The following is a 26,528-nucleotide window of genomic DNA, read 5'->3' on the forward strand; positions in this document are numbered from 1 at the left end:
TCAAAAAATTGCCCCCAGCACACTCCTGAAATATCCGTAACACAAAAATATTTCTAAATCCATGAATTGTGACTAACAGTAATTCGATGCATCATTAATACATTAGAAAATGACCTTGCTGCCAGGGCAGACTTATCATACAGTTATCAGTGTATAAAATGGATATATAAATAGACATATACCCCTCTTAGCAAAAAGTATTCTAATTTACTAGCCATCATCAAAGGGGTCCTCACCCTTACAGCATTGATGCAGAATAATCAACTGTTCCAAGACTTCCTACTGCTTCCTGACATGGCCCTATTTACCACACTGTCAAGTCCTCTTTTCCCCCACTCCAAGGTAGGAGCAGGTAGGTCATGTCATTAACATCAAGGCCAAGAAAGAAGACAGCTTCTTCAAAACTATAATGACTTTTCGTGGACAGTTATTGTGTTTACAGTGCCTCTAATCCCCAGACTGGGCCATCAGGTCAGCAGAATGCAGTGCTAACTAAAGCAAAGCACGACTACACGTCTTGAAATCAGACAAAAGCAGCAGGAATAAAAACTAATTAACACATTTCACTCTCGAGTAAAACCAAATTACCTGAGGAATTCCTTGTGAAGACATGACTGCTTGATTATAGAAAATACGACCAAAATGATCTCGATCTGGAAATACTTCTGCTTGCCGAGGCAAATTTGCTCCTCCAGAATCAACTACAGTAAATGAAAATATATTAACATATGTATTTGAACAGTATCATATTCATAAATTGCTGGTAAAATATCTGCATGTTATTGAAAATATCCATCCCTTACTATCACTAATGCTAGCTGGTATCTATGTATATTAGGATATTCTTCCTGAAAGTGCAGAATTAGTACATTCCACATACGCAACTAACATCCACACCAAATATTTTAATGAAAAATAGGTTCAGATGTCTTTAAAGATACAACCATACTTCCTGCAGATACTTCTAACCTCATCTTACTGCAAAACATTTGAACGAAGATCATTTTCAGTGCACAACTTTAAGACGATTTTTCTATTGCAATTCTGTCACAAGTTCCAAAAAAATGAAGAAACTGTGTTCAAGATATATAGCACATGTACTTTCACACTTTGATTATCCAGCCATACTGAAGACATTTTATGCTTACAGTCTTCAAGAACTTTCTTTTATATTCACGCCTGCCTCATGATGTACCCTCTAGCTTATAGGTCATCAACTTCAGCTACCTTTTCACTCCAAAAACATGAAAATAATTCAAAAGACTCCAAAGATGGAGAGAAGAAGAGGAAGAAATGCACAAGGAAGCCAAGCATCTCTCACAACTCTGGTAAGTTCTACCTACGAGTAACAATCCACACATACATTCTCATGTTGCATGACGGTAGCTGGTAATCCCCTATATTCAGCTTTACCATTAAGAAGGGTTTTGTTTCTGTACCCCGCCCTCGTAGAACCACTCTCCTTAACTCATCACTCATCAACTCTGGCAACTACAAAAACTTAGAACTGCTGTCAAATGTTGTGCAATGGGTCATCCCTGAACACAAAAGAGAATGCCCAGAAAAGTGACTGACTCTCAGTGACAAATGGCATCAGGTGTCCACATCAGAGAATTAGCACAGGGACCACTGAGGGAAAAGGCAGACCAAACTGCATGAAAATTAGGTGGTCAGGAAAACATTCTCTCTTGTGTTTTCCTGACCATCTAATTAACACAAGCCCAAGTATAGAAATAAAAAAGGTCAAGTAATTCACTGGGTTTGAGTGACAGGCAGTATGTTTACAAGGACTATACTTATCAAAGGTATAGGTTCTCCAAGATACCCTCCATTGCAGTATGACAATCCCACAAAGCCTCCACCCACATGGTCCCCAAATCCACCCCACCAATACTTTCAAGTTCACATTTCTTCTAAACCTTCTCTTGATATTCACTGCATGTTTGACCAACCAGCAGGGATTATACATGTTGCTGCTGGCCAGGACTTACCTTTTTTTTTTTTTCAATGGGGACAATGTAATGGTCTTTCTCCTCTACTCTAATGCTGACTTACACAAAATCCACAGGCATACACACTCTCTGAAATCTGTCAAACTTGGCTTGAAATTAGTTAATGGGTTCAAAAGTTATTAGACCAGGATTTGAGTCTGACAGTCAGAGAGCATGGTCAGAGAGTCCTTGTAGTCATACAAAACCAGCCTAAGTGCTACCTGTAATAAAGTGAGGACATTTGGACAAGACCATAGGATGGATTACTCATGCATGACAGATGTCAGGGAAAGGAAAAACAATGAAGTGATACAGTGGTGTAGTTACATCTGTATCTTGTAAACCGAAACCTACAGTAATGCAGAAAATAGTGCTACAAAGCTAGGAGTGCTCTCCAATAAGATTTGCCACTAATCTGTAGAAGTAACATCATATTGATGAAAATGCATTTGCAACGGAAATATTTACCTGGTTAGTCAAATCTGGGGACCTGTCAGCCTCAACAATGCTTTTTGAAAGAAGCAGTGTTTTATCTAGAGATCATGCAATACCATTGACAAAGGTCATTTGCTATTTCTGCAATGGGACTCACCCAAATATATGCAAGGGAGATGATTTTGCATTGCAATTTCTTGAGCACGTAAGTGTTTCTTAACAGTGATGGGATAATAAGTACCACCTTTGACAGTTGCATCATTGGCAACAATCAAGCATTCCACCCTAAAAATAAAACAAATTTGTGAGAGAAATACGGTCCTAGTAAACAAATCATTTGTTAATTAAGAAGTACAACACACTCAAGACGCTTGAAACCTTTGGGATGCTCAAGAAAGCAACCTTCTTTACCTGCCTTCCCTCAAATACACATTATAGCAGCAGTTGCAGCACTATGATGTTCTGCTTCACAGTCCCTTAACTCCCTAAATAATTATCTATAGAATTATACTTATTTCCAACAATAGTTTTAGTGGTACTTTTAGTAAGTGAAACTGATTCTTAACCTAGAATACTGTTCTGTCTTTTGAAAATTGCCTTACTGATGCACTAATCTCTTTTCTTCATCAGACACCAGAAAATCTGTGTGTCCAACTTCAATATGCAATACATTTTTTTTAAAAATCACCTCCTTTTAGCTAAGACTGACTGAATTAAGACACCAAATTTGCTGATTTTTTGGGTCTCTGAAACAAAACACTTAAAAGCTAATAGCTTAACACTGGAAATTAAGCCGTATTGCACCTTACTGCTTTTCATATCATCAATAATGTAGCTGACTGCTATCTCTCACCCAGATATTCGCCCAATGCCTGTGATAATTCCTCCTGCTGGTACCTCTTCGTTACCATACAACTGGTAGCCTGCAAACTGGGAGAACTCCAAGAACGGAGACCTGAATAATGACAAAGACCATAACAAGATTTTAAAAAAGGAATTGGCCTAATACTCAAATGCCACCGAATCTCAATTGTAAGATTCAATTTTATTTTTTTTAAATCTCTTTTTTTAAAAAGATGAGTATTTCAAAGAACACATCTGTAAAACTTCACATGGTGATAACTGCCAGTGCTCATGGAAACTAACAAGAAAACAGGTCTCTTAGAATATTGACCTGAGAAAGAGAATTTGATGTGTTTTTAAACAGAGAAAGTACTTACCCTGGATCAATAAGCCTGTCAATTCTCTCTCTGGGTAACAGCTTTCCTCTTGATGTGTGAAGCTTACGAGCTTTTTCTCCACCCCCTGTGATACAACAGTCATTCTTTAGGTTTGCTCTGAACACAGACAGATAAATCAACAGTTATAGTAAAATTTAGAATGGAAGCACTAAAAAGTTCCCAGCTTTTCAAATATGGACTTTAATAATGCATTCAATAAATAATGATTTTCACTTCAAACAGACTTAAGGTATTGATACAAATGCTTGCCTTTCAGAATCTACTCTATTTTTCCCCTTCATTTCTTATGGCTAGTGTTGATGTAAAGATATTAATAAACACAGTTGCCCGAAACTTTCACCCTCTGATTGGCAATCAACAGAGGGGCTGGAAACATGAATACACAGAGGAAAAGCACAGCAATAAGAACTACAAAATATACTTTTTCCCAAACCAGTTCAAAACAGCTATGCTGAATCCAGTCTTGAAAGACCCAACACTACCAGGATTCATTTCCTTAGATTACTCCAAAGCTGTGAGCATCAGAGTTCAGAAACACAGCATTTAATATCAAGGTTATATTTATCTTTGCTTCATTTCAGCCTGTTACTCGAGGCCAACCTAAATCATATCTTTTGCTCTCTAGAGCTTTGTGTCATTCAATACTTAAGATTTGTTGACACACCTCAGCCTCTTTATAACAATAGCTTATCCAAACAGTGTCTCTTTATGTAGACAGATCACTGATCCACCTCGTCACTCTAAAATTGTCTCCCCTTGTCCAAAATAAAGCAGGTGTTATTTTGCTAGCATTTCTCCTGAGACTTTTAGATTTCTTTGTTAGCTAAGCATTGCTGAAACAGAGCTTTTAAGCCTACCTGTCAAGCCATCCCTCTTACCTCCTTCTTTGACCACTATGAATATCATTTCCTACCTATAAGGCAGGCCACAAAGCCCGCAGATTATTTCTGATTCAGTCTGTTCATTAGGTCTGTATATCCAGCCTAAGTCTAAATCTCGCACATTCTTTCTGCACAGGTCTCTTAAGATACAACCTTTCATATCCACCCACGGAGCTAATACTCTCATCCAAGTTCTCAACATCCCACATCATGATTACCACAACATTTTCTCTGACCTTAGCAGAAACCATCTTGCCTTTCTCATTTACACTTACAGTGCTGCTGCAAGAATCATTTTCCATCCTGTGATTTTTGTCATCTCTGTGCATACCCCCTCTTCACATGCCAATCCTAAATGCTTGCCCTCCAGGCCCTATAGCCATTCTGCTGAACATTTCTCCTTCAGGATCAAGAGGTTCACTCTACCCTACGGTAGACTCCTTTCTGAAGCAGTCTCCCCAACACTGAAAAAAGGTTGGAGGTGTTTAACTTGAAATCTCCTGTTCAATTTCTCCTCTACAGCGATGTCTATAAAGACTTCAATGTGACTGTGGATTGGTTATGATTCCTGCCAGTCACAAATACTAGCAGTATCTCAGTTGTAAAATTATTTTGCTTGTCATCAGAAATCCACCTGCTGTAATTTTTTTACAGCCCATACATTCTTTGGTGGCATGAACCTTCCTGTTACACAGATTGGTATTACACAGGAGAATGTGATACAGGATTACAACAGACCTACCCACCAGAGCAACAAATAATGAAATACACATTACAAAGACTTCTGGCAAGAGCTCATTCTCTGAATGACAGCTCTTAGAAAGAAAAACATGTTGCAGTTATCCCTCAAAAGTATTCAGTCTAAGTATCCAATTCTTCTTGGTTGGACTAGATGATCTTAGAGGTCTTTTCCAACCTGAATGATTCTGTGATTCTTGTACACCTGCATGACAGGCAAAGCAATCTCACTTGATCACACTCTCAAAATACATATAAACTTTGTGACAGAGCTCCCTTACTGAGATGCATGTTCTTGTCCTGTTACAGTCTCTACACCCATAAGAGACACATGGGGTCTATGGGATTCAGCACAGCCTTACGAAGTCCTTGAGCTTCATTACACAGCAAACAAGGAAGAATATTAAACACATACTCTTAAATGTGCTCTGTTCCAAAGTTGTACAAGAAGTTGCATTACATAGGAAACAGCATACTATCATGACACACACAAGAAGGTAAGAATTAAAGCTACATGCTTGATCTCAGGAAGCACAGTTTAGCTTTGATAAACCATTTTATTTTGTATTTCTCAGTCAATTGTAATTAGTTCGGGCAGTCCTATCAGTCAAGATGAAACCTGAAACACAGGTTTCAATCTTCTAAAACAGTACATATTTGCTTTTTTTTTGCCAGCAAAACTACAACAGAGGTCTTTGTAAACCCCCTTTGAAAGTGAAGAAACTAACACACAACTTGAACAGTAGTACATTTACCAAACCAAGCTTTTATAAAAGCAGGCAGCAGAGGATGAAGCAAAGAAGCAGGTGAAGAGGACAGGGCATGAGCAAAAACCTTTTGTTAACAGGCCTATCTATTTTAAAAATACTGCCATTAAATTCATTAAATAAACACACTTTCCATTGATTACAAAGACTGCTTAAAAATGGAACAGCTCTAAATATCCAGTTTTCACTATATATTTTGCTTACTTTTTGCCTGTCTAGCAAGGAAATTAGTCTTCTGTTTTATTATATCAACCTTACTTTAACTTATTGTCCTTTTCCAGTAATTTATGGACTTGCTGCTTTAGGATATTTCTGTGATATTCTGTTGGCAAAAAAAATGTATTAACACTAAATACTGTGATAAACAAACAAATGCCAATGTTAAAGACTCTTTTTCTTACTGAAACCGAATTACTTTGAAAAAAACACCAATATTTTGAACCAAGCTAACTTGGACATAAACCCTTTAAAGTTTTCAGCTGATGAAAGATAGCACCTAGATGCAGACAGATGACCTAAACTTCAGTATGACTACCACAATGCACCTAATGTTGTGTCTGAATGAACTGATTAATGGGAAAAATAGTAATAATTTAAAGAAAAACATCTATTTTAGGACTAGTTTAAACAAGTATTCTAAAATGTGGACTAGCATACTTACCTAATCTGATTTTTTCTGCTTCTTCTTGGAGTTCCTTTACCAGCGCTTTCATTCGTTCATAGTTTTCCTAAGTAGGGGAAAATGTTTCAAGTTTAACCAAGAGTGACAGTGCTATGTTTGAATAAAGAAACACAGAAATTAGTGCACAAAATTTATTTCTTTTCAAAGTTTCAATCTACCTTATTAAATTCTTGTTCTGCACTGTCTTTAAAGTAATAAAATTTCTACCTGTGTGTCGGCTTTCCTCAGGCATCCCAAAACATTTAGTAAGCAATCTTCACAAAAACTCTGAATGTGTTTGAATTGTAAAAGGTCAGTTCTAAATTTAATGAACAATTACCAGAATTAGTCATTACTGAGTTGAAACGTTACTTTTCGGGTTTTGTTAATGTTTTGTTACAAGTTTGTTTGCCTTTTACAAATCTAATTTTGTAAAACAAAACATCATGGAGACTCAAATTAATTCCTGCTATGTCTCTTCTACGGAAAGATGAATGACCTAGACTGAATAGAAATTGGTAAACAATTTCTATGTTCTTATTGTTCAAGTAGAACATAAAGAGAAAACAAAGCTTTGCAAAACGAAAAAGACTGGTCTTCTAGGCAATATTCATCTTACAAAAACAGACTTTTGCAGCTTTTTACATGAGTAAACCAGTACTGAGCTCACCACTGCAGAAATATCCAAAACTGTGTTTGATCATTACAGCTGTTTTTACCATTTCTTCAGAATTAGAACATGTTAGTCAACCTTAACTTGGCTTTTCAGACACACTAAGAACTACATAACTGCTTTGAAAAGTATAACTGCAACAAAGCAAAGAGATACATTAATTGTTGCCCAAAGAAATCATACTGTCTTGTCTAATTGCCATGTAGAAGATATTAAAGTCTACAGAAAAATCAATCTGGAAACTTCATATTCAGACTTGAACACTCAGAACTGGGGTTTCCCCTGGAAGCAGCAAGTGTTGTGGTTTAAATAGCTTTGTTTAGCTCTGTCTTAATCACAGAAAGGCACCATGTGGTGGAGGGCAAAGAGAATGAAAACAGTTACAGGCGCTTTGGATTCAAACCATTTTAGGTAGACAGAAGGACTTTAAAAAGAAAACATTTCTCTCCCTTTACAATTGCTACGGATAGAAAATATCCTACTGAACAGTAACAATGTGTCAGAAGAAAGCAGGTCTTGGGAATTTCCCCCCTGGTACACAGGGTCGGCAGCAGGTCAGCCCCTGTGCCTGGGGAAGCACGTCCCCACTGAATGCTGCAGGCAGCAGGGCTCAGCCTGCACCCAGTGCCCAGGCAGCACCCAGTGCCTCCCAGGAAGATGACAGCAGAATGCTACCTGCCTGTGGAGCTGCCCTGCAGCCCCAGGAGACAGGGACAGTGAAGTCACCAAACTCTGCATCCCCTCCTTCGCTTGTAAGGCTGTGTTGTCTGTTCCAGCACGCTACTCCTCCTTTGATGCTTCAGTCCTTCTCCCTGACCCACCCTCCGCACAGACCCAGCACCTACCTCTACCACTGTTTTGTGTTTTTTGTTGTTGTTGTTGTTGTTGTTTTTTGTTTTGTTTTGTGTTTTTTTTTTTACTCCTAAGCTGTGAAATCACAGGGGAATGACTTACTGACAGTTCTACCTTCATTTGCAGCATCACAGAGAAATAAGTACACAGCAACCTGCGTCTCATTAACGGGACTCCAGCACTCCTCGGAGATACTACGGACAGCAACTACAGCCACACACACAACCACTCACCAATGAAGAAAGCAAAGCCTGATTTCAGACCTTCAGAAGAGTGCTTACAACTACTTTTTTCCCCTGTAAAAGTCGTAAGAAAGACATTTTAACTTTGTACCAAAAATCTGCAGTTGTTACAAGATCCAATGTTACTGTATGTGTGAGTGTTCAGCTTGTATAGCCGACTCGTTTCCCAGCATTGCACACAAAACAATTTTCCCTGTTTCTCCTTGTTCAGTCAGCCTATTTCCTCCAAACGCACTTACCTTTTTTGACAGTACTGAGATTTAAAGATCACCTTCAACACAGGAAAAAATGCAGCTAAAAATGGCAGAGGAAATTAAAAGGGTTGTAGCAACCCCAGTTGCAGGGTCGCTTATCCAATTCTGAATTAACGGTTCCTGGCAGCTGCTTTAGCTATTCTCCTATATGAAAAACTGTGGAAAGATTTTTTACACCATCTGTGAAAACCACTGCATTCCAATATTTGAGTTAAATTCAGTTAATTTCTAACCTTACCTTTCAGGTCTTTAACCACAACACGACATCATTGTATGTTACAACGGCAAAGTAAAGATGTTTTCAAATCTTACTATGGATTTTTGAATAAATGGCTCCCTTCAGAACACAACCTATTATTTCTACTAATAAGCTCTTTATTAACTGATGTCAAAAAGGCAACAAGTTCTTTCTGGAAACCAGCCTCTGCACCAGTCAGTTCTCTAAAATTCTGCTATTAATATGAGGGTTCCCTGGAACTACAAAGCAAAATCTAGAAGCCAAAGTTACAGACTAATCCTACAGCTATTATATGAGCTGAATTATTGCTACACAAGGTAAGGAGCAGTAAGAGCTAATCTTTAGAATCTTTACATAGACTCTCCTCTATTTTCTAGAACTTAGACTAACTCATTTTTAAATTACATTTTTACCTGTCTGGTTTGACAGTTTACATTATGAAGGCCAGCCTGTCTAGCTGAATTCACAGCCAGAAAAGCAAACATTAGCTGAAGGAGGCAAGACCTTTATCACATATTGTTATGCCTTCTTGTGTTTGCACTGCTACTCCCTGTATTACACTTATTTCAGATGGTTAAGTACCTCACAGCATGGACGCCAGCTCTTTGTGTTTGTAAAGCACCATGTACATTTACACTAGTCTACTAATTATAATTATTTCTTCCAAATACTAACACTATTAGGAACCTTACTGCTTGAATGACGTACCAGATGTATCCAAGTAAGTGGGCTTGTCTAGCATTGCCACACAAACTTTTTCTGTCATAATGTCCCATTGGAAACTGCTGCCAAAACTCATGAACATTAATAAAAAAAAAAGTAAAAATGTATCCTAGAAAAAAGTTACTTCTCTCAGAAAAAGTTACTTTACTCAGCTTAGCTGAGTAAACACAGTATTACTTTTTTTTTTTGGTTTGTAAATGTGAACATACGCACACACACAAACATACACACACACTTCGTATGTACAAGCTTTGTATATATACACACTAAAGTTTCACACAAGTTTCTGTCACCTGAGTTCTGTCCCAACATTTAGTTTCTGCAAAACTAAACACAGAACTAAAGGAAATATTTCTGTGAGAGTATGTGCTGTTGCTTCACTTGTTGTTATTTTGCTTGGAACAAATTTTAAAACAGATGTGTGTCTTCCTATTGGTTTTGATCCACACCTAAAACTACATTATTTTCAGCCTAACTGTAAACACGATTTTTATCCTCAATGCGAAGATGCTAATAATGCCCCACTAAAATAAATCAATTTACACCAGACACGGGTGCTGTTATCTCCATAAAGAAGACTGTAATTCCACCTGTTTCTCCTCCTCCTCCTCCAGGGATGATTCTTTCCACTGGTACCCAGCTTTCTGGAGGCACACACTTGACTTTGTAATATTTCACCTGCCTCCAACTCAGGAACTAGTTTGCAAACAGAAGAAAGTTTCCAGCTCTGAAATCACCAGAGACCTCCTTCAACTGCCTGCAAACTCCCCGTCTCCACCTCATTAGTACCGTATCGATCAGCTCCTCAATGCTGAAAATAACAGCACAAACAGGCACTCAGCTTAAGATGAATGTCAAAAAGAAACCCACAGCGAGACAGAAGATGATACGGACCCATGCCCTTTTTGCACGGCGCTTTTAAACTCCGCCTGAGAGAGATAAAACAGGATTTGGCACTTCTACAAAAAACACCAAAGGGGCAGCAGCAGCCTCGTCTGGCCCCGCGTGCGGGCTGACCGAGGGGCTGCTTCACGAAGCCTGCGTTCACCGCGGGCACCGAGCTCCTGGCTGAGGGACCCCCTCTGCCCTCCTCCCTCAGCCCCTCGCCGGCGGAGGGCGGCGGGCAGGGCGCTTCCCCGACACCGGGGCCGCCACCTGCAGGCCCACGCGTGACACGGGGCGACCGAGCGGGGACAGCGGGTGGCGGCTCAGTCCCGGGCCCGGCGGGCGGCCTGCGGCCCGGCGGCGGGAGCCCGGCCTACCTGGTAGAGCGCGGAGCCCGCGTCGGGCCGCGAGCCCACGGCCGCCACCGCCTCGCCGCGGTACGCGCGGGCAGGGCTGGCGGCGGCGGCGGCGCGACGCAGCAGCCGCCATGGGCGCAGCAGCCGCCGTGGCCCCGGCAGCATGGCGGCGAAGCCCAGCCCAGCCCAGCCGAGCCGGGCCGGGCCGTCCCGGGCCCGCCGCCGCCACTCCCCCCGCCGCAGCCAATGGGCACAGCGCGGCCCCGAGCCGCCCGCCCCGCCGGGCTCCTCAGCGGGCAGGCGGCGGCTACGGCACGGGCCCGGCTCGGACCGGGCTCAGACCCAAGCCTGGCCCCGTCCTTTGGCCTGTGTGTGGAAGGGAGAGAGACAGAGAGAGAAAGGGAGGGCGCGGAGGGGCTGCTGCCGTCGGCAGAGCTGCGGGGGCTGAGAGGAGAGAGGCTGTTGTGTAAAGAGAAGGGAAATAAAGCCGCACCCCAGACAGAAAGCCAACAACAAAATAAGATGAAGTGTATTCGTCTGCTTCCCCCATGCAAACGTGCCTGCATGCAGCACAGTGCAAAGCATAAGTTGAACCCACACTTTCAACTCTTTATACATATAAGCATTTAGAAATGGCAATAAATATTCCAACAAACACATGTAATATAAAATAATTTATTCACATACTTTACATATACAATACGACAACTTTCTTTGAAACAGAAAGCTTATATGCAGTAATACCGGTGTCGGACGTGTCTTCAAGCAAAGCAGTCTTGTGCCACATCTCTGTAAAAATGCTACAACTAATCAGCATTGAGATTTCACAATTCCTTTCTTACATCCCCCACCATTACAAAACTTGCATAAAACAGAACACAGAGTTGTCTCATCTCAATTCAAATTAAATTTGTTCTTTAAAAAAAAATCCTCTAACAAAGTGCATGTGGTTTACTGCAGGGAAAAAAACTGTACCCCAATTAACAAGGTAGATAAGGCACCTTAAATATTGGTAATGAAATAATTATTTTTATCTTATAATGTGAATGCAAGCTAAAATATATGCAACAAAATATAGAATGGGTATTACCTTAGAAAGTACTTAGGGCAATTATTTCATAGCCAACTCCCCACAAACCTATGTTTAGGCTATGCCAGTGCAAGTGATTGAAACATGCCACATCTGTTAGGAACTAAGAACTTGCTTAAATGAAATATCTACAAGATATACAATACATTGAGCTTAATGTATACATTAACCTATTTCATAATATTTACAGTAAGACAATACTTAGATAAACATTTCAAGTTAAATGGATTAGGCAGAGCACATGATACTGTCTGTGCAGAAACTCTGGTGGTGGTGGTAGATTTGTCTTTTTTTTTTCTTTTTCTTTTGACAATATGCTTTGCAGTAAGTTACTTTCTACTGGGAACATCAGCCTCTTTATCACGTCAACAAGATGCTGTTGCTAGTGCCATATGTCCTTGTATAGCAATTTGCAGTAGCAGTAATTTTTTCATGCATTTTTCCTTATTGACAAAGTTTTAAAGGCTCTTTCATAAGCCTTGCCAGTAATTTCTGAAAAGGCAAACATTCTCAAACTTCATGAAGTATTTCAAAATTAAGTAGATACTTATATGAAAATATTTGCCAGTCAATGAATAACCAGTCCAAAACTGGAAATAGGCTAATACAGTTTCAAAGTTTCTCTTTTATGATCATTTCTTTTGCAAAAGCACTTGCTGTTATTAAGTATCAGGAGAAAGTTAGACTACTTAAATGTACACACTCATTGTGTAATGAAGTTTGAGAATGAGTATTTCACCTTTCATTGACCACCTGGATATATGAGACTCAAAGAACTTTCTTATTTCATCAAGACAATCTTCTTCCTAAGCAAGTAAACAATTACACCACAATCTCAAGCTATGCCATTGAGTTACAGTATAAGTAATCCAGGAACATGGGGAAAGCCATTCAAATTCAACTGCTTCCAAGCAGCAAATCCTTAAAGCCACCTCACTGTCCAGACGTGGTTTAAATTTAGTTCTGTTTGTGCTAATTTACACAGGTGAAACAAAGGACAGTGGTACAGATATATACACCTATATGTAAAAACAAGGAAAAGAAATGGTATCCAAACCCTTGTTTTCAAATTTGGAAGGAGATTAGCATGTATATTGGGAAACATTAACCTCTTCCTCTCACTCCAGTAGGACAGTTGCAAAGATTAACATTGTGTAGCATCACTCAGTAAATGAAGCATGTTATTCAGGGTTTTCCTCTATACATTTTAAAGGAGACAAAACCATTTGGCTTTTCAGGCTAGGGTCTTTTAATTTATGCAAGACTTCTTAAATATAAAAATACGTAGTTTGGAGATGCTAATGAAAATAACTGCAGTGATGAACATATCTATGTATTTACTATGCTACTTTCAGTATTTGCATCCTGATCTACAGAGATTACACTATATATAAAAGGTTCATTCCTCCTTCTAACATACTACTATAGCATACTTCACAAAAAGAAGTAAAGAACTTGTATAACCAGTACCACAAGCTTTAGCATTATAGTCCAAAGGGATCCTTGTCACAAGAATAAGCATTTTTTGCGTCACACTTTTCTTGAAGACAGCCATGCACCCATTTACCAACATCTAAACAAGGGAAAATTAAGCCACTGGTCCACCCAATGGCATCAATGTAGTAGTTTAGGTTACATTAACATTTTAAAAGTATCCATGTCACTTTGGAAGAAATTGATTCCATATTTAGGGAAGTTTACTAACAATAGCTTGGCTGATGGTAAGTTTGGCACAACAAGCATTAGAACAAGCACAGACTTTTAAAATTAATTTCTTGCTGTTGTACTAAAATCCCACAATTTTTATAAAGCCAATTTGCTATTCTGAGTCATCTACTTCCATAAAGATGTCACTGAAAAAATACTCAGAGATTCTGGTGGGCTCTTCTTCCTTCTTTGTATCTTTAGCACAAAGGGGGGGCTTTTGAGATGGCTCATTACTTGGAACCTAATAGAAAAAGAAAAGGGTACTCTTAACAGTCTTAATCTGTTTATACACCTATATATACACACATACGTACACAAACATATAGACATACACACATACATACGTACATGTGTATAAGCATATGTAGATATATCTGCTTGTGCTTCCTATTCAGACAGGAAGTTTAGATAAAAAAATAGGAATTACTGGAAAAAGGAAAACAAGTAGACTCCTTCCTCATCCTCTGCTAACTAACACCAGGAACATTTCTGCAGGAAAAGCCGATTAATATTTTGAGATAGACCATGTACTGGACAGCAGTCATTCTCTTTTATTTGACTTCATGTATTTGCTATAGGTTTCAGTTAAAACAGAGGACTATTTCTGCAATTTGTTCCCCAAGTGTCAGTGTTGAGGCCCATCCTCTTTAATATTTTTATTGATGATTTGGATGAGGGAATTGTTTGCAGACAACACCAAGCTGGGGGGAAGTGTTGATCTGCCAGAGGGTAGGAAGGCCCTGCAGAGGGACCTGGGCAGGATGGGTCAATGGGCAGAGGCCAGTGGAATGAGGTTCAACATGGCTAAGTGCTGGTCGATGCTCACCTGAACATGAGCCAGCAGTGTCCCCAGGTGGCCAAAAAGGCCAACGACTTCCTGGCTTGTATCAGGAATAGTGTAGCCAGCAGGACCAGGGAGGTGATTGTCCCCCTGTACTCTGCTCTGGTGAGGCTGCACCTTGAGTGCTGTGCTCTGTTTTGGGCCCCTCACTACAAGAAGGACATTGAGGCCCTGGAGCTTTTCCAGAGAAGGGCTACAAAGCTGGTGAAGGGCCTGGAACACAAGTCCTGTGAGGAGCGGCTGAGGGACCTTGGGTTGTTTAGTTTGGAGAAGAGGAGGCTCAGAAGAGACCTTATTGCTCTCTGCAACTACTTGACAGTAAGGTGTGGGAAGCTGGGGGTCGGCCTCTTCTTGCAGATAACTAGTGATAAGACTAGAGGGAATGGCCTCAAGTTGCACCAGGGAAGGTTTAGGTAGGAAATGAGGAGACATTTCTTCTCAGAAAGAGCAGTCAGGCATTGGAACGGGTTGCCCAGGGAGGTGGTGACATCACCGTCCCTGGGAGTGCTCAATGAAAGGCTGGACCTGTTGCTTAGGGAAGTGGTTTAGTGGGTGACATTGGTAGCAGGGTGATGGTTGGACCAGCTGATCTTGGAGGTCTTTTCCAATCTTAATGATTCTATGATTCTACAAGATAATTCAAAGTCAAAATTTCACCAGATGAAAACTATCATATATACACACATAAACAGTTATCAGCAGAAGCCCTTACAGCTTCACCCAAATCTTGAAGGAATGTACAAACCTTCTACAACTTCTGCAAATGTAACAGAATAGAATAGTGGGCTACAACTCTCAGAGAAACCAAAACATTCATAGGTGTATGTGCACAGAAAAAAAACCAACTTAGTTCCTTTGTAAGTTTCCTTGACATGCACAAGTTAGGATCTATTTATTAACTGAGACAGATCTCTCTCCAAACTGGAACACTGTACACCCACCCACTCACTTCTGAAACAACTAATTCATTGTTCTTCGTATCTCAAAAATGAAAGGACATTCAGTAGCAAACATACCGTAACTACAGCATCAGCAGTTATGTCCTCATACTCCACAGATGATGATGTGCTTGTAGAGGGAAGGGAACAAATTTCCTTACTGGATGGAGTGTTTTTTTTCTGATTTCGCTTCAGGGTCGCAATCTGTGGTTTCTGGATCTTCCCTCTACTCCCCTTGGTATCTTCTGCAGAATCAGAACTACTTTTTTTGCAAATTAAAGATAAAAATCCAAATGGTTTTCGTCCACCCCTATTAAAAACAAATAGAGTCAGAATGTCATAGATTGCTCCATTAAAGCAATATATAAATAGTATAGCCGGGGTCCAGTTCATTACAGAGCAAACACACACCTCAGATGCGCATGAAAATTCTAAGAAACAGAAAGTTATTCCAAGACAGGCTGTTTTTACTACTGAGTAATTTGTCACATGAGGAGTTTTACGAAGCACTACAGAAACTAGGACCTCCAACCCTTAGAACAGGAACCTACCATTTGTCACTAAGCTAAAGCCTGTAAAAAACTACCGAATCTTCAGAAAGAGATCCCAAGAGGAGCAGAGACTTACGCATGAAGAAAGAAAAAGAGCACCCTCTGTGTCATCAATGAAAAAAAGAAACCTGATTCTCGACAATGGGGCTACAGCAGACTATTTTAGACCACAGAAAGAAGACTCCCTGCTGCTGGGTTTCAGAGTATTGTCAGCATTATACCTAGTAAACAAACTTCTGTACAAAAACAGGGAAGAAATCACAGTGATGATGGAGGTACAGAGTATCAAAGCTACTCCTTATGTTGCAAAGAGTTTACAAATTAGGAAGTAAACCCTAAGGCAAGGATTCTTAATTTTAATGCATCATTACCCAGTTGCTGTGGATATCCGAGGTACAAATAACCAATTTTGTTAGGCACAAATATAACGAAAGAATAAACAACAGGATCAGGACAGACAAGTGGAGCGCCACAGCTGAGACCAGTGAGCACAAGTGCAATAGACAGCAGGAACTCAAACACTTAAACACTGTAGAAGGGTATATTAAAAAAAACCGAACATAATCCAAACACTTTGACAGACCAATGAGAACAATTTCTTTTGAGCCGTCAGGCTTGAAACTCCTTTGGGGAAATGGTGCATCTTAAGTTAGGCCTAGAAATCCAGTGTGTGAGTACTATACCTATAATAAATTTTGTTGGCAGAAGGACAAAAATCAAAACAAATGGAGAGGTACATATATCTAAGCACAGACTGAGCTAAGGAAAATGACAATTATCCTAAATGAGTATCAGAGCCAACAGATGTCTCCCTCACAAGAGGCATCTGTTAATGTCTACATAGATACAACATATATCAGTAGTGTCCCTTGGTGTATCTGCTCACTTAATGACTAAAATACATCAAATTTCAAAGGAGACAGTTTGATCCTATTTAATTTGCTGAAGAAGATAGATACTATAATTCTTACCCAGGATGGTCACAAACAAGGGTACTGCCCTTTTAATATAAAGTGGAAAAATGATACCAGAAACTCAATATGGAAACAATGTCTTTTTAACAGAAAAGGCTGATAAAAATATTATTCCGTAAATACCTGAGTAATGGAGTTTTTGAAGATTCTGTTAGACTTCCAGAAGTTTCCAACTGTGCAGGTTCATGCACATCTCCTAGTTTTCCTTGCCCACCTGTTTCTGCTTTTCTGCTGCAGGTTACTCTAGACACCACCTCTTCTTCCTGATCAAATTCTGAATTCTCAAATGATGCTTTACCTAAATTCTCCAAAGTTTCATGCTGACTTCTCTCACCTAGTGGTCCGAGTGACATAGACTTGGACACCAACACAGAATTAAGTACCTTTTTCTTTGCTGAAGCCTCTGTTTTTTGAAAAGGATTCCCTGTAAAAGAGTTGAGTTATTCAGTGTTATTCAAAAACTTCAGTTAGTTCTTTCAATGATAACCTGTTAGAGCCCAGAGGAGGGCTACCAAAGATGATCAGAGAGCAGGAGAAGCACCTCTCCTATGAAGAAAGGCTGAGAGAGCTGGGGATGTTCAGTCTGGAGAAGAGAAGGCTCCGGGGAGACCTCATCATGGCCTTCCAGTACCTTCCAGTACCAGGGGGCTTATAAATAGGATGGGGAAGGAACCTTTACGCAGGTAGATAACGAAAGGACAGGGGGGAATGGTCTTAAACTAAAAGAGGATAGATTTAGACTATACATTAGGAGGAAATTCTTCACTCAGAGGGAGTGAGGCACTGGAAGAGGTTGCCCAGAGAAGCTGTGGATGCCCCATCCCTGGAGGTGTTCAAGGCCAGGCTGGATGGGGCCTTGGCCAACCTGATCTAGTGGTGGCATCCCTGCGAATGGCCAGGGAGTTGGAGTTAGATGATCTTTAAGGTCTCTTCCAACCCGAGTCAGTCTATGATTCTATGATAATACCACAGTCCAAAAGATGGGGGTAATGTTAAGATGGCTTGCATCACAAGAGAAGGGCTGAATTTATTTTTTTTGTTTTTGTTGCTGTTCTCTTTTTTAAAACCACTACGAATTAAGAGTTCACAGTCTACTTTTAAAGTCTGTAAAATCTTACAGATGCTATGTGGAAAAGCTAGGAAAAATTTGAGGAAGTGTGTTTTTACCACCCACATCCTTTACAACACACAACAGAACTTAGTTTAGCAATCTAGCTGTTTAAGTTTCCACAATTTCTCTTTCAAGTTTATTTCGGGACAAAGAAGTAGTTCTCCAAATCCTTCATGGGCTCAGATGATCAAAGGCTACATCATCAGGAATTCTGCTCTCCTTCTGTTAATTCTTCAGAGGCAGATTAAACTGTGAATGTATTTTTTTAAAGACTAACACAAAATAAAATTTTAAAAATGTATTTTGGCATAGCATGGTAAGACACCGGTTCAGACCTTTAATTATTAGCACTCTCCAATAAGTGGAAATATTTGCTAAGCAGAAGATAATATGTTTGGTTCAAACATCTCCTGTAATTCATGAGTAGACTAACTACGGCAATGCTTTTAGAACCATTCCTAACCATTAATAACCACCTATATAATCCAACACAATTAGTTTATAGCAAAAACATGAAATTGTGGTATTAGAGTATTACAGTGAAAATTTCATTCAACTGTTACATTAGGTAGGTGCTGACAGGACCATTTAGCACATTGACAACACGTATTAAACTGTAATGTATCATGCATTTACATTCGTTATACTTTGTTTTTACAAGTTTAAATTTACCTACCAGAAGCTCTCTTTGGAGAATTTGTGGATTTAGTTGAATAACCCTGTTAAAAAAAAAAAAAACAAATTCTTTCATCATTCAAGAGACAATGAAAGTTGACAAAGGTACATCGTGCATGTACACTTCTAAGAACTGGACTGATAGAGAATACATCTTCAGTAGAGCATCATTCACCAGTTATCTCATTTCCTGAGCAGGCTTTTCAAGGTGTTCTCATGAAAAATGACTCAAGTCAAAGAGGTCAAGACAAGAGGTCAAAGAACGAGTAAGATTTTTATCCAGCCCTTCCTAGAAAAGCTCTCTGAGTCATATGGGAAATTATCACACATTCCCTCAAATGGACGCACTACAAAATCCTAACCTACTCACAGAAATTAATTGAAGTCACTCTCACAAGTATTCTAAAAGGACAGGGGGAAACTGAATACAGGCTGGCTTCTTTTAATTTGCAGGTTCTTTTAGACTAGTGCCTACTAAGTTAAAAAGCATTAGGAATATATCTAATAAGTTCTTCATGTAATAGATACCACTAGGAATCATAATGTCTGCCAGTCATCCAATACACATCCAAAGTTTACCCTCCTCCAATGTAATTGTCAGAAAGGCTGTGGTGAATGAACCAAACAACAAAACATATTAACACCCTACCTACTAGGAAGCTTAATAAAAATATTTGAGAGCCAACAGATTCTCCAGAAAAATAATACTAGAATTAACAGTCTAAAAACTGCTGTAGGGTTCAAAATAAAAAGCAATCTATGGATACTGATTTTCCTTTGAAATTGTACAGGTAATAGCATCACTTGCTTAAAAGTGTACTGTTAAACATTAAACATAACTAAAATGCTCTACTACAAGTTAAGTGTTAAGCATCTACACTATGCATACAGACACACTAACCAAACTACCTTCTCACCTTACAAGGGCTTTCGAAGTTACCCTCCACTATAGTAGACAGAGTTTTCTTGGCAGGAGGAAAGTCATTCTCTGCAAGCTCAGCCGCTGACCTTTTCTGAGCTGTCTGCACCAAATTTAGAACAGGCTCTGCTAATGTATTCTGTAGTTGTTTGGTTTCCATATTACTGTTTAAAGACGCATCAAATTCATGAGCTGCAATTGTCAAGGATCCAGTGCTGTTTATATAAAAAAATCATTATTGTGACTGTAAAAAAAAAATGCCAAAATTTAACTTGTACAATACTTCCGTATGGAAATTACCCATGGATCATTGGGGATATTCTTTGTTACTTAAAGCCAGTATTGGCTTCACATGTACTGTTTACCATCAAGAACTATTTTGCTGCACTACCTTAAGGCAAGTTAGTGAACTGAAGTTTGCTAGTTACAGTCACATCTAATTACTTTAGAAGATGTTCTGTTTGAACTCAATTTGATACTTCCATAATATGTAAAAATATGTCAATTGATTAACTGCCCTAAATAATGCCATAATGCAATATTATTTACACGTGCTGCTGAATCTTCATTCCCACACTCTCCCTGCTCCCTCTGGTACGATCTCAAAAGAGAGTGAGAAATCTCAGGAAGCAGCAGAGACCAGGAAATAAAGTATAGCAGTAGGAGAACAGTGAGACAGATAACTCTGCCTCTCAGTAATTCTGTCTATCACCAGTAGTTCCAGAGCAATTCACTCTTAGTTATTGAATGGATAGATCTTTAAGACAATAACATTTTCCTTAAAGTTCTCCACGCTGGTGGAGAACTGCATCACACCTGTAGATTTGACCTGAGAACTTACATTAATACAGTAGTACATTTTACAACATAACAACAGTTCCTAGTCTTCAGAATCTTTTTGCCTTTGACATTTTTCTTTCTTCCCAAGCTGAACAGGAGATTTAATTCAACCATAATGTTGAAATAATTCAGTTATGTCGCACTGAAGAACACTCCTGCTGTAAGATACACTCAAACCCTGTGTCTCAAAATACTGTCAACTAGCTAATATTCCACTGAGTGAATTCATTTATTTGCTTTTTAGGCTCTTCTGCCTTTAAAATCACAGCACAAACTCAAGAGAACAATATCTGAATTTGTCTACCATTTGTCATATTCTCCAAAGGGCCATCTAGACTAAAAATTCGGAAGAGCAATTGATAAAAGAAGTTTCAAGGGTTTTGTTTTGTTGTTTTGGGTTTTTTTTGTTTGTTTTTTTTTTTACAAAATTGTTAAAGTACTGTAAAAATGCAAACATGCTTAGATTTATCATTTTCAATTACTTTTCTTTCCAAGTATCCATGATAGAATAAAATTCAGTTGAATAAATGACTTTTGTTTTAAAAAATCGACACTAAAGAATAGATCAGAATTAAAGTTAACACTGACACCAAAAACCAACTAACTAAAATAGTAACTTAAAACCTCTGATGAGAGCTTTCTCCAATCTGACTTAAGCACTTTTAAGACTGCCCAGCCTACTAAAATGATTTCGTCTTGCATTTACTTCTTCTTTTGAGAAGTTTCACTGTGTAATGCACATTCAAAAGATAATCATTCACGAAAAGTGTTCCACCTAAGATGCTCAAAAGTAAAGCGTTTACCTCTCCACTTCAGTCAGGCTTGTTTCACTTGCATTTTCTGGGCTGATAATTATTGGCGCTGGTAGTAATGCTTCAGAAGTTTGTTCCAGCAAAGCAGATGCATCAAATTCTTCTGAGTCAGCTGGGATTTCCACCAATGTTAAAATGAATGTCTGTTCTTCATCTGGACATCTACGATCATCATTCACTACAATAATTTTCCAGTGAAATAAAAAATTAACAAAAATCAAGTTTCAAACCATATTGTTCTTCATTCCCACCCACCCCCCCTTGACTAATTAGCTTTTAGGTGCTTGTTTCTCCAGGGAAAAAGACAATGGGGATATCCTTCAGACAATATGCTTGCTTTCTTCTGAAACAAGATACTCATCATCATTCCCTGGAGCTCATTCATTCCAGTGAAATCCTTAACACTATTCATAATGAAGAATATTAAGCATAGCTATTGGAGATGAAGCCTTTAAAATGAGTGTTCTAGTATTAATGAACAATTTGCTGTTCATTTAAACTTGTGTAATGGTCAAATGGTTCTCTGTGTCTAAATGCTACTGTCAGGTATTAAGAGTTACTTTTTGAAGTGGCAGGAGTAATTTGGATTTTTTCCGTAAACTCAAGATTTTTCCTTTCCCCACTGATTTGCAGAAGAGGGCCTGAGAATTATAGTCAGAAACTGAATAAATGAGAAATATAAATAATTCAGTCAAAAAGTTGGGAAGTAACAGACAACTGCCAACTGCCTTTAGAATGAATTTAACAAGATAACATTTTTAAAGGTTTTTCAAAAATGGAAATCAACAGTGCTACTCTGTTACTTAAGACAGCTCTCATTTTTGATGATTTAAAGCTGTTATCCCAATCTTAACTAACTTTGGTTCTTTTTCTAATTAAATATGATTTACAAGGCTCTGTTCCAAGACCCTTATAAGCATAATGACAGACACCTAAAAAGAAATATTAACCCTACCTTTTGCACATGCTCAGGAGTTTGGCAGGAAGACTGCAATCTGCATGTGAAGAAATTATTTTGGGCTTCTGACACTGATTTTCTCATACCTTAGCCACGTATTGGTTCTAAACCAGCTCCATTTCAGTTTATTTTAACAACACGTAGCCATTACCTTGGTACCTTTCACCACTTTTAATCAGTTAGCAGCTGATTGCCGGGTAAAGAGGGAATTCTGTTTTCTTCCATTTTCTTCCCCTCTTCTCCTTTTTTCACTTGCTCAGACTTGCACAGTCCAGTCCACCTACTCACACAACTGTGACACTGGCATCAACTTGACAATTCCATGAGCTCACTACAGCTCACTAAGCCAGTGGAAAACTACACAGGTTCTCTCCCTCTACCACCTTCATATTTGACAGGTGCGTCAATCAGAGGCTCACAACATGCTTTAATAAGTGCTAAACCCAGCAATGGCAAGCAGTAGGATCTCATAGCAGGGAGGAAAGAGCAAGAAGTTCCCCTTCCATTGATATTTAAACTTAAGGTGCCATTCCAAAAGTTCCCAAGTCTAGTTTGTGTTAATGAAACGTAATGATAGGGTGGGGAACGGCGCTATGCTGTGGGTTCTTATTTTTGCTTATGAAGTAGATTGTTTAACTATGTCAATAAAAAAACATTTCCATTTTGTTGATTCATCTTTGCATAACTGCAAGATACACAAGTGTGGAATTTTGCTGACTTAAGATATGAGCACATGCTACCTGAAGTCTCTTCTGTGCTGCATACACATTGCTGTTGACAATCCTGAGCACACGTTTCATTCTAGAAATAAAATATTTGAAATAAAACAAGTTTGTAAGTCTGAGAAATAACTCTAGAAAACAAGAAGGAAACAAAACATGTCAAATGCTGAAGAGCCAGAAAATCTAATGACATCATCATAATTACATTTTGTCAGGTTTTATTTCTAGCTAATCGAGGGTGAAGGATACTAGCCTGTCAAGGACAAGAAACACTTGGGCAATATATAATTTATATGCAGCTCACTGGATTGATAGTTTGTTGAAATAAATTTATACTTCCTACAGCACAGCTGTCACTGATGACTCACACAACAAATTGCTCAGTGGCACTAAGAATATGAATTCCCCCAACCATTACAAAACTACTGCATGCCAAAGACAGACAGCAAGCTCTGCAACATACCTACATTTTGTCTTTTATAGCATGCACCTTTGCTAAGAACAGGAATACTCTACTACAAGCTGCCTCCTCTCACACTCTCTGCCAGTCCAATATGAGCAAAGTCTTTGCACCCTGGTCTAACCTTAGATGGGTCTTGACACATCTACAGGTTGCACTGGGGAAACAAGCTACTACCCATCAGCTATTCCACATTAAGTACATGAACAGTGGTATGAAGCAACACTAGAAACCTTGAGTTAACTGACAAGGAATCTCTCTCGTGAAGAAATATGATACTTCTCTAGCACAAATATGCTAGAACTGGGATACACAAACCACTGCAAAGCAATGGATTACATTACCATGGTCAAATAGAAAATGTAAAACTTAGTTATGTTTTGAAATGAATGGAAAAGAGTAGGACAAAGGATGAGGGTCAATTTAAATAAAGCTTGTTTTAAGCAAAGCAAATGAAGGGGACAATGAAAATGTAGTGAGCCCAGCAGAACGTAGTTTTAATTAAAAAAAAGTAAAAGCAAGAGGCCAGACTGAATGAATACATGAGTCTTAGGTAACTTCTTCCATCAAAGCTCTTTTTCAAAAATCCTCAGAATTTTGCTAAAATTTATCACTTATTGCTGAAACCCTAAAAACTCAGGCTTGCAAAGATGGGGTTTGCCTGAATGATTAACTTTGATTATACTCGTGCGAAAAAATAGAGGGGTTTCATTCACCAGCTGACCTACCAGGTCAGTAAAACAGGTGAACACATTTGCACTGGAAACCTCTTCCTCTGGAGTTTGAGAAAAGGGGCACTTCCAGACTGTAATTAAATTATTTACCTGAGCAAAGTTGATTGTACATAGGCTGTGCTCAGCAGGACAAGGATTTTGCATAGTAAGTCCATCCACAGAACTTTGATTCATATAATCCTCTAGTCCAAGGTGAGATTTCTTATATGGTGGTGATAAGTTCCCTGAAGTCCTACAATCATCTCTCATCTCTTTCTCTGTTCTGTGAGATATATACCTAGTTAGTTTGAAACCAGTTAAAGGTATCCAGTGCATAGGCTGAATTCTGCATCATTACGCATTTAATGCGAAGCTTACATAGTTACAGAGAAACAGAGCACCTGTTTGAAAATTACATACTTCTACTAAGGAAAATGCATAATCTTTAAATAAGTCTACATAAAGTATTTCAGCAAAAAGCCCAACACCAGGAATTGAAACTTTACTACTAAAGGCATGACCAAGCATGTAGTCTTACAAGCTTATTAACATTTCCAAATTGATCAGCTGCTTAACATTTCCTTTCAGACACAGTTTTCTGGAGACAATTAATTAGCAAAGTAATTACCAAGTACTGAAACAGTGAACACGAATTAATGTTTCACCTCCAGAAGTTGCAAGACAACACAGAAAAGCCTTAGAAGTAAAATGCCAAACTAAGCTTCTGTGCATTATCTGTAAGCATATGATTTCCGTCACAGATGTACTACACATACACTTCAATTGCTTATTTTATAAGACTCTAGAAATGAAATCAAATACTAGCTGATGATTTCTTCTTACCTCTCTGTTTTGTTCACTTGTTTGACAAGTTCCATACTAGTTGCAAAATTATGAAGAATTATAGAATCACTTGCAGTTGGTCTGAGCAGTTCTAGTTCCACCCCCTGCATTTCTGCAGTACTTCTCAGGTCTGTAGACTCTAAGATATATAAATATTATTTTATAAATATTTATACATATACTTGTATATATGTATATTTACACTTATACATGTGTATATGTATACATACACAGAAAAATTGCATGGTTTCTCGTATATTATTTTTACATATAAGCTTTTGTCTATTAAAAACATAGAAGTGTACATATAATTGCACTATAAATCTATTCTTTTAGTGTGTATATAAAGTATATACACACACAAGTTATGCACACACCATAGTAAAAATTCTGCTGGTCTGTATACATGGGTTAAAATTAATGTCAATGATATATATACACATATATCAACTTGCCTTAGTATTTTGTGTGGTGTTTTTTTTTTTTTTTGCCAGTGGTATGAATATAATTAAAAATTTGAACACCCCACACACCATCATTTTTCTGTAATTGCTTAAAGAATACCAAAACTATTCTTTATATCTCCCCTTCTGACTTAAGTGGAAGGGAAAGACAGTAATAACAGAGAAAAAAAATAAAAAGTACTGTACAGTATTTCTGTCATTGCCAGACCAGTAATTGCTACTGAGATTTCATTTTATTTGGTGTTGTATAAAACCGTACCATAAACAGATAGTCTGCTGTTACAGCAGTGATGCACAATCTGTGAACATGAACGGAAGTGAAAAATACTTTCAGCCTAGTTTTGTTTTATAGACATGAATCCATTAGAAGAAACTGTTTCAAAACCCTGAGATAAGAAACAGGCTTACCACTTTGAACTTGGTCCAACTGTTCCACAACTACATTTGTATTAAGTTGCTTCTGAAGTATGTTTTCATTAGACCTCAATACTCCAAAGTTTGGCTGAGGCTTCGGGAGTCTGCCTCTTCTCAGCTTCCTATTCACCACTGGCAGAGAGCTGTTACTACAGGTAAAAAGAAATGCCATCAACGTTGCTAGCTGTCAAAAATCAAGAACTATATGATAAAATCAGTATTTTCAGCAAAAATCGTTGTGAAGAGATAGGAAAGGTGTAATAGATGACAAAATGAACAGATGAAATACAGACTGTAACTGTCAGTGAAGGCACGAAGGCTATTTGGCAGAACAAAAAAAAATGAAGATCAGCTACACTGGGAATTGGAACACACAAGTTTACTGCAAACTAGTATGTTCTCTATCTACAGAAATAAATGAAATATGGAAAAAATGTGAGATCAGCAATGTAACACTGATCATATGAAATTAAGTTCTGGCTAACAATATAAGAACCACCTAATTTAAAATCAAAATCTCTGGTTATAATTTTTCAGAATGGTATAATCTGATAGTTTG

General features: G+C 38.5%; 2 protein-coding genes across 11 annotated transcripts in view; both read right to left on the bottom strand.

The window, feature by feature from the left end:
- MCCC2 (methylcrotonyl-CoA carboxylase subunit 2) overlaps window positions 1–11,273 on the bottom strand; it is a 39,118-nt gene extending 27,845 nt beyond the window's left edge. The window contains exons 1-6 of one of the 2 annotated variants that reach the window (XM_048051374.2): window positions 10,959–11,273; window positions 6,715–6,781; window positions 3,647–3,731; window positions 3,280–3,381; window positions 2,584–2,711; window positions 589–701 (exon numbers count right to left, since the gene is read on the bottom strand). In XM_048051374.2, coding sequence (XP_047907331.2) covers window positions 589–701; window positions 2,584–2,711; window positions 3,280–3,381; window positions 3,647–3,731; window positions 6,715–6,781; window positions 10,959–11,102 — 639 coding nt within the window. In that variant the 5' untranslated portion in view covers window positions 11,103–11,273. The remainder of the gene's footprint in view (window positions 1–588; window positions 702–2,583; window positions 2,712–3,279; window positions 3,382–3,646; window positions 3,732–6,714; window positions 6,782–10,958) is intronic. The other variant, XM_066988447.1, reaches the window with a different exon arrangement.
- A 580-nt stretch (window positions 11,274–11,853) lies between these two features.
- BDP1 (B double prime 1, subunit of RNA polymerase III transcription initiation factor IIIB) overlaps window positions 11,854–26,528 on the bottom strand; it is a 55,475-nt gene continuing 40,800 nt past the window's right edge. For 7 of the 9 annotated variants that reach the window (XM_048051358.2, XM_048051356.2, XM_048051357.2 and 4 more), the window contains 10 exons: window positions 25,964–26,118; window positions 25,092–25,230; window positions 24,360–24,531; window positions 23,094–23,154; window positions 21,387–21,573; window positions 19,742–19,958; window positions 18,826–18,868; window positions 17,162–17,462; window positions 15,592–15,823; window positions 11,854–13,975 (listed from right to left, as the gene is read on the bottom strand). In XM_048051358.2, coding sequence (XP_047907315.2) covers window positions 13,847–13,975; window positions 15,592–15,823; window positions 17,162–17,462; window positions 18,826–18,868; window positions 19,742–19,958; window positions 21,387–21,573; window positions 23,094–23,154; window positions 24,360–24,531; window positions 25,092–25,230; window positions 25,964–26,118 — 1,636 coding nt within the window. In that variant the 3' untranslated portion in view covers window positions 11,854–13,846. The remainder of the gene's footprint in view (window positions 13,976–15,591; window positions 15,824–17,161; window positions 17,463–18,825; window positions 18,869–19,741; window positions 19,959–21,386; window positions 21,574–23,093; window positions 23,155–24,359; window positions 24,532–25,091; window positions 25,231–25,963; window positions 26,119–26,528) is intronic. The other 2 variants (XR_007159206.2, XM_048051359.2) reach the window with 2 other exon arrangements.

Source organism: Anser cygnoides, chromosome Z (genome assembly GCF_040182565.1).
Source record: "Anser cygnoides isolate HZ-2024a breed goose chromosome Z, Taihu_goose_T2T_genome, whole genome shotgun sequence".
Classification (NCBI taxonomy): domain Eukaryota; kingdom Metazoa; phylum Chordata; class Aves; order Anseriformes; family Anatidae; genus Anser; species Anser cygnoides.